The following is a 12,349-nucleotide window of genomic DNA, read 5'->3' as shown; positions in this document are numbered from 1 at the left end:
TTCGTAAATATGGAAAGGATAGTTAGTGATCCAGCGGATTCGCACCCGCCAAAATTATTCTACGCATCCAATTCAAATTTTTTCCCTTTTCTCCCGCTGCCAGCGCGGCAATCCGCACCTCACCTCATCCAGCCAATCATAATTCACCATTGATTTCTATATAATCCCCATTACTCTCATTATTTCTCATTCATCACTAACCAAAAATCTCTCTAAAAATCCACTCAATTCAAATCATCCTCTAGGGTTTACGAGCAACCAATCGCCGCCTCCAGAAGAATGAGTTCCAACGCCGCAGCTACCACCAAGGGCGGAAGGGGCAAGCCCAAGGCTTCCAAATCCGTCTCCCGTTCGTCGAAAGCTGGTCTCCAGTTTCCCGTCGGCAGAATTGCTCGTTTTCTTAAGGCAGGTAAATACGCTGAGCGCGTTGGAGCAGGCGCCCCCGTCTATCTGTCCGCCGTCCTCGAGTACCTCGCCGCCGAGGTAATTAGGTTTTAGATTCGCTGCATTTTCATTCATGATTGCTTGCCCTGAGTGTCTGTATATAGGCCGAATGCGATCCGTTTTCTGTGGATTTTCTGATTTTAAATTTGATTTGTTGGAAAGAGCATTCAATCGCATTAATCGAATGATTCTGTTTTAAAATTAACTGTAAACGGGAACGATTACGCAACGTATGTTCAGTCGATTTTTATTATCTCAGATTCTTACTTCTATTTTATTTTTGATCGGTCCTTTTGTCTATTCCCCTAAATTTTGCAATTTTTGATTAATTCAATCTATTGCCTTGTCTAGGTATTGGAACTTGCTGGAAATGCTGCTAGAGACAACAAAAAGAACAGGATTGTTCCGCGTCACATACAGCTGGCTGTGAGGAACGACGAAGAGTTAAGTAAGCTGTTGGGCCATGTTACAATAGCTAATGGAGGTGTTCTGCCAAACATTCATCAGACTTTGTTGCCAAAGAAGGCTGGCGGAAGGGACAAGGAGATCGGTTCTGCATCACAGGAATTTTAGGGTTTTGTTGTGAATTAAATTGCTGTTGAAGGGCTATGTTGGAAGGTTCTTGATCGGTTAAATGTCAATCCACATACAACCCTAATTTTGTTCTAGCTGGAATATATAAATAGACGTTTTATTAAACAGATTTCCAATTCATTTATATATTGCTGTGTTCGTCTTTTACATTTTTTTTATTTTGTTAGCCAAGGATCTGTTCTTCCCTAAATCGTGCGTTAATGCGATTTTTTTTATTTATTTCTCTTGCTTTTCTTTATAAGATTGTGAAAATTAAAATTTGCTCGAATTTTAAGAATTAAAGGTTATATTGAAAATTGAAAATCATTTATGAATATCGTCACTTCTTTTGGAATGAAGTAGAGTATACCCGAAGTTATATTTGGCGGGTCAAAAAATAAATTTCCCACCCAATTTAAATGGAAAAAAGAATTCGAAAATTTCTCAACCGTCTTTCTCGTGTCGTGCTGTCAACACGTTTCTTAAAAAACGTCCCTTCGTGCCTGACATTATCTAAAACCCTCCGGCGGTGGTGTTCCACTACCCTGCGCTCTCAACCATGGCGGTGCCGCTTTTCAATCTAGCTCTTGATATGGCTGTCTCAAGACTCTGCCTAGGTCGGCCTCTCTCTCTCTGCAACCTCATATCTCTCTCTAGCAACATTATTGTTCGTTCTTCTCAGGCACGATGACGTTCGGCGAGCAGAACTCTATGTCTCAGTCCTTCCAGCTCCTCGACAAGGCCTTCCATTCCGGAATCAATTTCTTCGATTCCGCCGAAATGTATAGTTAGTTACTTAATATTTCAGTTTCATTCGCCGTCCATGGTTTTGATTTCCTGCTGCGCTACTCGCTGTAGGTATCCGGTGCCACAGCGTGCAGAGACACAAGGAAAGAGCGAGGAGTATCTCGGAAATTGGATTCGATCCCGCAATATCCCACGGGATCGTTTGGTACTTGCTACGAAGGTCTTTACTAACTTAGTCTAGTTTTAAACACAATTAGTGGACCTCGTAGTGTTTCATTTGGATTTACACTATTCTTTGTCACCATTTTCCATTTTCCTGCTGAAACTAGTGTTTCTTTTAGGTGTCAGAATGAAATCGCCTATAATTTTGTAGAATCGAGTAGTAAATTTTTATTCTAAAATCAAGTTTCTAACTTCTGCTCAAGCTATTGCTTGAAGCATATGGTTAAGAGTCACATGGCAATGTTAGCCATTAAGACGATTTTATCTATTTTTCACTATGTAAGGTTTTTGCATTCCTGTTCAATTTTGATCCTGAGCTTAGTGCTTGAAAATTTTTATCGTGAAAATTTCCAAAGCTGACTAAAATTCCAGTGACAGGTGTTTGACTATGCTTCACTTGGTTCTATTTTTAGATGCTGGTCCAGCTAGGACTATCGTGAAAAATTGCAAATTTCTTTGCCTATCCATGTTGTATCAGTGTTCCTTGCCATGTGATCTCAAAATAGGTTTTTAATTTTCTAACTTGTAGTACCAATATCCAAGTAAACAAATGTAATTGACATGTCTCAGTATAATTCAGAAGTGCACTGTGGTATTTATTTGTTCTAGAAGACTAGAATATAGTCTCCCAGTCTAACCCTGATTTTTCAACCTTGATACACTTTTGCTTAATTGCTAGGAGATAGGTTTGTGGGCCATCGGGGAAAATGACTTGGATACGAAATGGACCAGAAAGTGTTGATTCCAGGAATATAGCAGAGGCACTTGACAATAGGTTGGTCTGCGCTGTACTAGCATATATCAAGTTCTTTTGCTCTCTTGGATGTTAACTCGTAATAGTTCTGTTGTCATTCGCCAATTCCTCTGTGATCTGCCCTTGATTGTTTGACCTTAAAACTCAATAAGATTTATGCTTTTGCAGTTTGCTGCGCCTACAAAGTGATTACATTGACTTGTATCAAGTTCATTGGCCGGACCGGTTCGTGCATTGTTTCTTTCTTATAACCTCTGTCTGTAAAGATCACTATAATGTGCCACATTAAAAGATGACTTTAGAGCTGCTGGACTTTGAAGCTAGTTGTCACAACCATGGTTTTCTTGTAGCTATGTACCTATGTTTGGAGAAACTGAGTTCGATTCTCACCGGAACTTTCCCTACGTTAGTTTTGAGGAACAACTTATTGCTCTAGAGAAAGCTATTTGTTCTGGTAAGGTCAGTGGTTCTGCACCTTGTTACTAACATATTTGGAGCTGTATTTTTTAAAGGGGCAATGACATTACTGCAGATAAGATATATCGGACTAAGTAATGAGACACCATATGGTCTTATGAAGTTCCTTCATGTTGCTGAAGGTCTCTCTCGCAATTCTAAAGTAGTCTCCGTGCAGGTAGTTTGTGTCTCAGCCCTTTTTAAAAAATAGTGAGGCTTGTCCTATCAAACCTTCTGTGTATGCTTGTGTGTTTCTGTGTGTTACATGTTTATTGATAATTAGATATGGGTCTATGTTTTTTTCCTTGTTTTCAGAATGCTTATAACCTCCTCTGCCGAAATTTTGATTCTGGAATGGCAGAATGCTGTCACCATGAGAGGTACCTATATGAAACCTCTTTGGCTGTATTGATAGAGAATGCATCTTTTGTGAGTTACAATCATGATAATGTAAATTGTCTAGAACTTATTATTAGGTGATTAGAGTTGACAATGTCATAGTTTGAAATGCAATATGGTTCCACTACGTGTAAAATATACATGCATAATACATGGATTTGTATACTACTAATACAAGTAAATATGATAATAAATCCGAAAAGCAGTAATAATTTCACTTGGTGCTTGTATCATTGTGGTTTAGTTTCAAATGAGAAAGCACTCGTTTTTCAGATAAGCCTCCTGTTGATAGTTGTGATCTATTAACAAATACTAGCAGTAAGAAATGATTGAGTAAAATTTGAAAAGGATTGAAATTATTTAGTATTCATAACCTAAGCTGTGAGATGGCTAAGAAAATATATGCGACTTACCACTTGGTCTAGCTGATTCTTTTTTTTGTGCATGTGTAACTCTGATGGATGACAATGTCCTGCGTTTATGGATTTTATAAACTTTACTTCGATCTTCATTACTAGTAAAAAAAAAGTACATGCACAACATCTATGTGCTCAAGCATCAGTATATGTGTAGCAAATTTAGACAGAAATTAGACGAGTACTAATAATTCCATACTCCTGTGCAACATTACGACAAGATTCATTGCATGGTTACTGGAGAGAAAATAAGAAATTGGAAACAACCTAACTTATCAAAGTATTTGAAGAAAATAATTCAAAATGCTCTATTGCTTTAACTACCAAAATCGTCAGCATCAACCTTAAGTTGTTCCATAGATGTTAATCATGCAAAAGTTGTTGAGAAGAAGTAAAAAGTCGTGTAAGAAAAACCATTGGGCTAGTGTATTAGCTATTAATTGAGTTTCCAGAGCAAATGACATATGCACTAAGGTTAAAACTGGTTGGAGCCTTATTATGGCAATGGAACTCTATTTGCCTCTTGATTAGTATCTTTAGCTCTACTAAATTACCCATTTCACGCAGTGAGCAGCTTATGAAGGTTTGGCTTCATTTTCATCATGCTTGCTTCCTACTTTATCAAGTGACATGCCACCCTAAATAGATACTAGAATATCCTAATCAATCAGTAGTCAAACCAACTCAATCTGCACTAGCAGCTTCAACCTCTTCGTGTATAGTCTTTGGGAAGTGAAGGACTTTTCCAAGTACTTGAAATACTGCTTTTTATTGTTTTACATGTTTGTCGCACTGCAATATATGGCCCTGAATTTAGTAAATAATGTTGGAAATAAAGCTGTTTCTACAAGGTCACTCCTGTTATCTCCAAAATTTTGATAGGGTTGATTGAATATGTTACCTGTCTATCAATTTATTTATTGATCAAGGATATGCTTAAATAACTTAAATCCTTAGTGTCAATTCTCAAACTCTAGTGAGAATTGAAATACGTCTTCAACAAGCTCAAGCTAGTCATCTCTACTTTGTGTGCTGTGCTGCGCACGGTTATATGGCTACCTTCCCTTTGTGTAAATCTTACAAACATTTATGCGACTCGTTTTCAAGTGTATTCTTGACTTTCTCAAACTCTTTAAACTTCTCGAACTGGTCCTTGTACTTCATCCTCAAGTCTTATTCTTCTCTATAGCATTTAGCATGCCATCTTTCTGTGTAAGATGTCATGCTAAATGCCATCTTTCTGTGTAAGATTCTTTCTAGCATGTTGTCCAATTTCCAAAATTACCATACCGAAGGACTGGACATGAAAGAGCAAAAATAGGCTAGAGATAATATATGGCAAGTAGTTGGACAACACATGTTTGCTGCATGACCAAAGATAAGCGCTCTATAATAAGATGACTCATGCTTGCAATCAGGGCCTTGTGGATTTAGATCAATATCTTGTATGAGTAACATAGATGGTGAAATATCAAAAGTAAGTTGGTTGAAGTATCAAAGGGATAATTTTGTATTTCGAAAAAATCATACTCCCTCCGTCCTAACTAAGTTGTGTCATATTCCTTTTTGGGATGTCCCAACTAAGTTGAGTGATTTTCTTTTTTGACAAAAAAACAAAGCATCCAATCACTCTTACTTTATTTCATCACTTTACTCTCTTTTTATTTTTCCTACTTTATTCCTCTCTACTACTCCCTCCGTCCCAATAAATCTGCAACATTTGGTTTCCGGCACGCGATTTTATGCAGTGTTGTTTTGTGAGTTAATTAAGAGAGTAAAGTAAAAGAGAAGAAAAATTAGAGATAGTGTTGTTTCCAATTTAAGAAACGTTTCATTTTTATTGGGACAACCCAAAAAGGAAAACGTTTCATTTCTAATGGGACAAAGGGAGTACTTTTCAACACAATTTCTTAATCTCCATGCCCAAAAGTTTTGACTCAACTTAGTTGGGACGGAGGGTGTACAACATTTCTCTTTAAGTTATATTTTGTTTCAAGAAGACAATGTCAAAGGGTATTTATTCAGCCTTAATTCCTTAGCTATTTGCCTTCTATTTGTTACATGGGGATCGTATATACATGAGAAGGCACTGAACATTGTCTTGTGTGGGTGATAAAAAAGATAAATCATTGACCAATATTTAGCCAACTAAAAATTGAGTGAGCATCACAACTAAGGTTGTGTTTGGATGGAGGTATTTGAAACCCACAATCAAATCCACTCAATAGAATTGACAAAAAGCCCAAATCAACGAAATTTGAATCCATGGGTTTGGATCTCAAAACCTAGCCATTCCATGTCCTTCCTTTTACACACAAAAATCACTAACATAGTCACTCATGCACTCTGACAAGCGCACACTATGTAAACTTGATTTGTTTGGACAAATTCACTCAAAATTAAACTAGGGATTCAAATGAATTCATTACTGTAAAATTCCTCAGTCTAAGCACAACTAATGTGCTCTATATAGTTTTGAATTTGCATTTGCATTGCTAAAACTCGATGGGATATTTTGGTCTGCTCAAAATTTCAAGAAATGTTCTTACGATATTTATGCCTTTCTTCAAGACATGTATAGCATCAAAATAAATAAAAAACTATAGCTGTGGATGAAGATACATAAAAAGATATGGCATAAATCTACACTGTAATGTAAAGACAGTAGTACAATAGTATCATATACTATGATATATCATATCCCAACCACAGTGCAGGCATTCCCTCACTCCCTAATTATGAATATTACACGAAATGAACTTGCCATGTACTTCATTGAGTGTATGATATTCATGGTGTCTCTTGTGAATCACCATATTTGATAATAGACTGCTTTTTCCCTTTTTTTGTGTTTCATCAACTAAATTTTTATATATTGTGGTAAGGGTTTTTATTGATGTTCGGCATCCCGTCTTTATTCATCAATCTCTTCTTCCGGTCTTGGAACGAGATATTTTTCAGCTTGTGTTTTTATGTAAATCTGTTGATATTTGAATTTCTTAAGCATTTGTATGTTATAAATTGTCAAAAAGTAAGAGGATTAGTTTTCTCTTTAATTCTTGAATGTTATTGGCCCTTCCTTTGTACATCGGCCACCTAATGTGAACTGATACGATTGGATCTTTACAAGCCTTCCTGGTGTTTGTTCATAATAGTTTGACCATCAATTCTCATGTTTCTTACTTTTTCTCTAGGGTAAGCTTATTAGCATATAGCCCTTTGGCAATGGGTATTCTCTCCGGGAAATATCTCTCTCTTGATGGAGGTCCAAGTGATGCTCGTTTGAATTTGTTTAAAGGTTTTTGTCCAGGCCTTTTGGTTTGAGCAACTGCGATTGGTTTTTTTATCAGACAGTTTGCTTGTATCATTTTCAGGGAGGTATGCTGAAGGGGAATCAAGATACAATCTGTCAGATGGTATCACTGGAAAAGCTGCCAGGGTAAGTGAGAGTCTTTTTTCTCATTACTTGATTATACTACAAAAGCACAAACAATGTGTTCTGTTTTGGTTTTGAATATTTCACATTCCATGTTTTTGTACTATTTTAAATAAGCGTACTTAGTGGTCTTCACAGACCACAGTGTTATTCCCATGTAAAATATGGTCCCGTATCTCTTAGTTACTAACTATATAGGCATTATTTAAGTATAAATCTGAAATCCCGAAGAATATATTTGTTGAGCTTTCTAGGGTGAGTTCACTGTTTTGAGTTATTTTATGAGTGGTTTTGGTAGATCTGTGTATGAAATTGTATAAAGACCTTTTGAGCTCTTATCAGAAGTCCCTCAAATCAAATCCATGATTTGAAATGCAATGTAAGCAGTAAAGTTAAATATTATCAATGCTTAGTTGCATCAATGAGAATATAATGGCTTTGCTAATGTCACTTCTCACTGTTTTGCAGTTATATTTTTCCATTGCAAAGAAGTATGATGTTCATCCTGTATCACTTGCTATAGGTGAGAGCATTTTCTTAGCGTATTTAGATTGTTAGAATCTTATATCTGATGCATCAAATCTGCTTAAAATTGGTTTTATATACGCATTAATTTTTATGCTAGGAACCTTAGTAGGTAATTGGCATTAACACCACCATTTAGTAGATTTGCTTTCTCCATTTACTCGATGGAATAATGCTTTGAAGTATTGGCTTACCCTAATCAGTAGATCATTGGAATTTTATTCAAGCAATATCATTTGATGTGGATTTGGTTATTAGGTATATATGACCATATTGTGATTACTGATTAGCATAGTGACCAAGGAGATCTTAACTAGAATGGCATGAAAAATTAAAACAAATAATCTTGGGCCAGGAAAGATTTATTTATTTGGATAAGGAACATTTATTCAACCTTAACATTCAGTTTCATTTAGAGCTGGGACCAATGTCTCTGTTCTTCTTTCCTGCGCTTTTTGGCAGGAGAGCTTCATGAAAGTGGATCTTCTTCCCTGAACCTGAACCCGGAATGGTAACATGGGGCAGCAATTTGCTTAGCTCCTTATCACTCCTAATTGCCAACTCTATGTGCCGAGGCCCAATTCTGCTCCTTCCTTCATTCTTAGCCTCTTTCCCAGAGAGCTCCAAAACCTAAATCAAGAAATTTGTTTAAACAGATTAGGCAAATTCGAGAAATGAATATAGAAATAATAATGGAAGCAAATGAAAAACACATTTATTATATCACCTCAGCAGCCATGCATTGAAGGACTGCAGCTAAATAAACTGGTGCTTGAGGAGCAACACGCTTGGAATAATTCCCTTTCTTGAGAAATCGGGAAACTCTGCTAATGGAGAAATATAGGGGAAATCTTTTGGTCTTGGACTTGCCCTTCGTACTGTTGGAGGCGGCTCTGGAAGAGGATTTCATTTTTTCAATTTGACTTTAGGTAGTCAGAAACCCTAAGTTAGGCAGCGGAGTGCACGAAGCGGGATTTATACGGTAAGTGTTCGATGGATGGTGGATTCTGATTGGTTAAAGGGACGTGGCGCAAATTGCCACGTAGCCAGGCAATTAATATAGCTTAAAAGAAAAGCTTTTTAATTTTGAATTGGAGAATCCTTTTAGCATTTGTGCAATAAGATTAAAGAGGACCCCCTTTCCTAGTGTGAACTTATTTTGGTTTGCTATGAAGCTAGTCAAGGAAAATAAAATTTCTCAGTGCACATTGTGCGTCTTGTAGCTAATGATTTTTTTTTTCGTGCTAAAAGCTAAAATACTAACTTTCTTCTCGGATATTTTAAAATCCTCGTGTTTGTGTGTTTTGTTAGGATGGGATAGACCTTCCAAGTACGGAGTGATATCAATTAGATTCCAACCTGTGTTTCCCGATATTCTTTTAGTAAAAGATTGTCTTTGATTAGCTTATTACATTGATAAGTTCTTGCACTTTTGGGATGTGCTATCTTGAGTTCGCAGTAAGGTCTTCATTTGTTGTTTTAAAACTGCAAGGCCTTGTTTTCTATGCGAGAGAAGAGGGTGATAAATATCTATGACAATTTAATATCTTGTTTGCTTCAAAAATAAAAGCCCTTGATAAAGTGTTGTACTCCTAAATGTGTTATGTATTACGAAAGATAAGTGTAACTAACTTGATAAACTATCCATCTTCTTGCTCTCATACTAGTTCAAACGATTTTTAGTAAGTGCAATATGATAGTGCAGTTTAATACATCCAACCAAACAAGAAATTCAATGTATGTATGGTTAAATGTATTTTAATACATTCAATCAAACATAATATTGATACCTCATACAGTCAAACTATAAGGTATTATCGTACATCCGTACTTTCTAGAAAACAAAAGTTAAGTGTATAAAATTGCAGTAGTCATAGTTCAAATTTTGGATGAGTTACTTAAAAAGACCATAATCTGATTTGTGGATATTATAGAGCTTATTTTGTGGATTTGTTTAGCTTGTATAGACTTGTATTCATCTTGTTCATGTTTTAGAAGCTCTTTTTTTAAGCTTAGCCAAACATTGTCAGAAACCTCATTTTTTATTTAAATACTCATATTTGGTAGTATTGTAATTCCAATTTACACATTATTTACTCATAAGTTATAACTTAGCTCGATGGTCTTCATCAAAGTTGTTCAAGCTCAAGTTCGGACAAATTGGATGATTATGCTTTTGACTTGATTCAATTTGTTTGCTTTTCTACCCGTAACTGTAGTTTTATGTGCACAACATTCCAAGATGCGGAGATGCTAACAATGTTCAAAATAAGAATCTTAGCTGTTTGTTCATTTCCTATTATGATTTGTTGTGCATTAAGCTTAATGAAGTGTTCTCTTCTCATATGGTGGTGAAAAGATTGCAGATTCTAAAATTACAATTCCTATCACTGTACTACATTCCTGTTTGATGTTCAAATCAGCATTGTGCCTTATGAAACTATTTGGCAGCTTTTGTTTTGAGACACCCTCTTGTGGCCAGTGCTGTTTTTGGAGCTACAAAGCTGTGGCAGCTCCAAGAGGTGCTTGATGGCTGCAGAGTCGAGCTTACTCCAGAGATAATTGCAGAAATTAATGAGGTGCATTCAGCATTTCCCAACCCCTGTCCCTAGAAAAGGTCAGTCTTCCTGTATGCACCCCTCCTCCAGTCGTCCGCCTTTGTTTTCCCATACATAGAAAAGCTAAAAAATCAATTACTAGTACTATCTTCTTTGTTTTATATGCTGAGAAGTTATATTTTTTTCTAGTGTTGGGAACAGTTCAGATAAACGCTGTAACACGGTCGTCTCCTTGCTTAAAAGAGTGAAGGGCATTCTCAATGCTTTCGTATAACCAGAAAGAGCTGCTGCTAGTTAACCATTCATCATAGTCTCTTCCCTTCGGCATCGCTTGAAGATTATAAGGGTATTTGGTTACATAATTGCTTATATTGAAAGAGGAATTCTTGATATAGAAGGTGTTTGAAGGGTTTTAGTTTTGTACATGCGTTCATACATTTATGTGTGAATATTGTGAAATGAATTTATACTATTTTGAACTCGACTCAATAAAGTTTCTGGCTTTTCTCTCCTGAGATTTGCATTTGTGCTTTCCTTTTATCGAAAAACAACTGGCTAGGACTATTGGAGTTATTGTAATTAGGTACCACCTTTCGCGTGTGGACCCATGAATTTGAGTTGCATTTGGAATAAAGTTAGTGTGTTTGTGTTGGTGGGTTGGGCCACACATTTTAATTGATTTTAATAGTTGCTCGTGATTGTTGTTAAATGTCACTATTATTTTAGGAGGAACTCTAGACCCTAAAAATCTTACAGCAATTAAAAAGCCAAGTCCAAAATGTGACTACATTAGCAAAAATCCAAAAAGGAAAAGAAAAAAAGAAATGAGTGGAGTTGACTAGGTGAATTCTATAGCGATCATTTCTTTTGTTGAAAAAGTAGTGGAAAGACATTGGTCAGAGAGTAGAAGCTACCCCAAATTGAATCATTTGAAACTGTTAGTATAATCTATTGCTAGATGTTGAAACAAATTATTTCAAATCTCTCCACGCTACCTATGATTTTACTATTTATTCCCAAAAAAAAAAGATTCAATGTCATTACTAGGTAATAATGTACGAGTTATGGTGCATCATCATGAACAAATGTGATCTACTATAATAAATCTGACCAAGATTTACAACATTTTATTATCACAATCCAATAAATAATGCAGCATGTTGATAATCAATATCACAGGCCTTAACCAGATACAGAAATTGCCGTCCTTTTAGGTATGAGTAAATATTTAATTACTTCCCCTCTTACTAATTAGTGATCTTTTCTTATAATTTTAATACTCAAAGAACAGCTGCTGTAAAATTTCCTCTAATAATTAATCTATTGTCCATTCTTATGATAATTGAATATTCTATGAATCTACGTGGACTGATTCTTTGGAGGTCTAAAACAATCACAAACTCTAATTATCATTAATGATATATTCATATAAATGACTGATACATTACAGGAATAGGACTTTGTTATCACAGCCCTTTAATGGAAAAAAAAAACATTTGATTCATATTGAGCACATATAAATATGAATCGATCTATATCTTTTCATCACCAAATTTTTCATCACCAAACACTCATGTATAATATGAATAAATCATATCAAGTCTACTTTATTCTTTTAATAGGCCCCCTCAATCTTAAACCTGAGTTCCAACACCATTAAATTTGATTTGAACTGAGTCTAGATATTTTCATTTCTCACTGGGTAGTCAAATTCTTCTTCAACTCTTTCTACTGTCATTTATGTAACATCAGATTTTTTGATGCATCCGAAAATCTTATAATAACACAATTAACCCTAATACACAATGACTTAATAGGA

At 35.7% G+C, this 12,349-nt stretch overlaps 2 protein-coding genes across 7 annotated transcripts; both read left to right on the top strand.

Moving 5' to 3' along the window:
- The first annotated feature begins 205 nt into the window (after positions 1-205).
- LOC121794454 (histone H2AX) lies at positions 206-1,143 on the top strand. Its single transcript, XM_042192622.1, has 2 exons — positions 206-483; positions 796-1,143. The coding sequence occupies exons 1-2, from the start codon at positions 280-282 to the stop codon at positions 1,015-1,017; spliced, it is 426 nt and encodes a 141-aa protein (XP_042048556.1). The 5' UTR covers positions 206-279; the 3' UTR covers positions 1,018-1,143.
- A 267-nt stretch (positions 1,144-1,410) lies between these two features.
- LOC121794453 (protein tas-like) lies at positions 1,411-11,042 on the top strand. 6 transcript variants are annotated; one of them, XR_006049290.1, is made up of 13 exons: positions 1,411-1,634; positions 1,700-1,799; positions 1,876-1,984; positions 2,673-2,761; positions 2,909-2,965; positions 3,091-3,199; positions 3,273-3,377; positions 3,512-3,576; positions 7,206-7,309; positions 7,386-7,450; positions 7,746-7,826; positions 7,916-7,970; positions 10,424-10,506. XR_006049290.1 is itself a non-coding variant. In XM_042192619.1 (13 exons), exons 1-12 carry the CDS (start codon positions 1,577-1,579, stop codon positions 10,582-10,584), a joined length of 1,044 nt encoding a protein of 347 aa, XP_042048553.1. In that variant the 5' UTR covers positions 1,430-1,576; the 3' UTR covers positions 10,585-10,589; positions 10,720-11,042. The 6 variants fall into 6 exon arrangements, 5 of the variants coding, with proteins under 5 accessions (XP_042048555.1, XP_042048553.1, XP_042048551.1 ...); XM_042192619.1 differs by lacking the exon at positions 7,746-7,826 and adding an exon at positions 10,720-11,042 and having other exon boundaries at positions 1,430-1,634; positions 7,206-7,276; positions 10,424-10,589; XM_042192617.1 differs by lacking the exon at positions 7,746-7,826 and adding an exon at positions 10,720-11,042 and having other exon boundaries at positions 1,443-1,634; positions 10,424-10,589.
- The last annotated feature ends 1,307 nt before the right edge of the window (positions 11,043-12,349 follow it).

Source organism: Salvia splendens, chromosome 3, assembly GCF_004379255.2.
Source record: "Salvia splendens isolate huo1 chromosome 3, SspV2, whole genome shotgun sequence".
NCBI lineage: Eukaryota > Viridiplantae > Streptophyta > Magnoliopsida > Lamiales > Lamiaceae > Salvia > Salvia splendens.
This window is presented reverse-complemented; position numbering and strand designations above follow the sequence as displayed.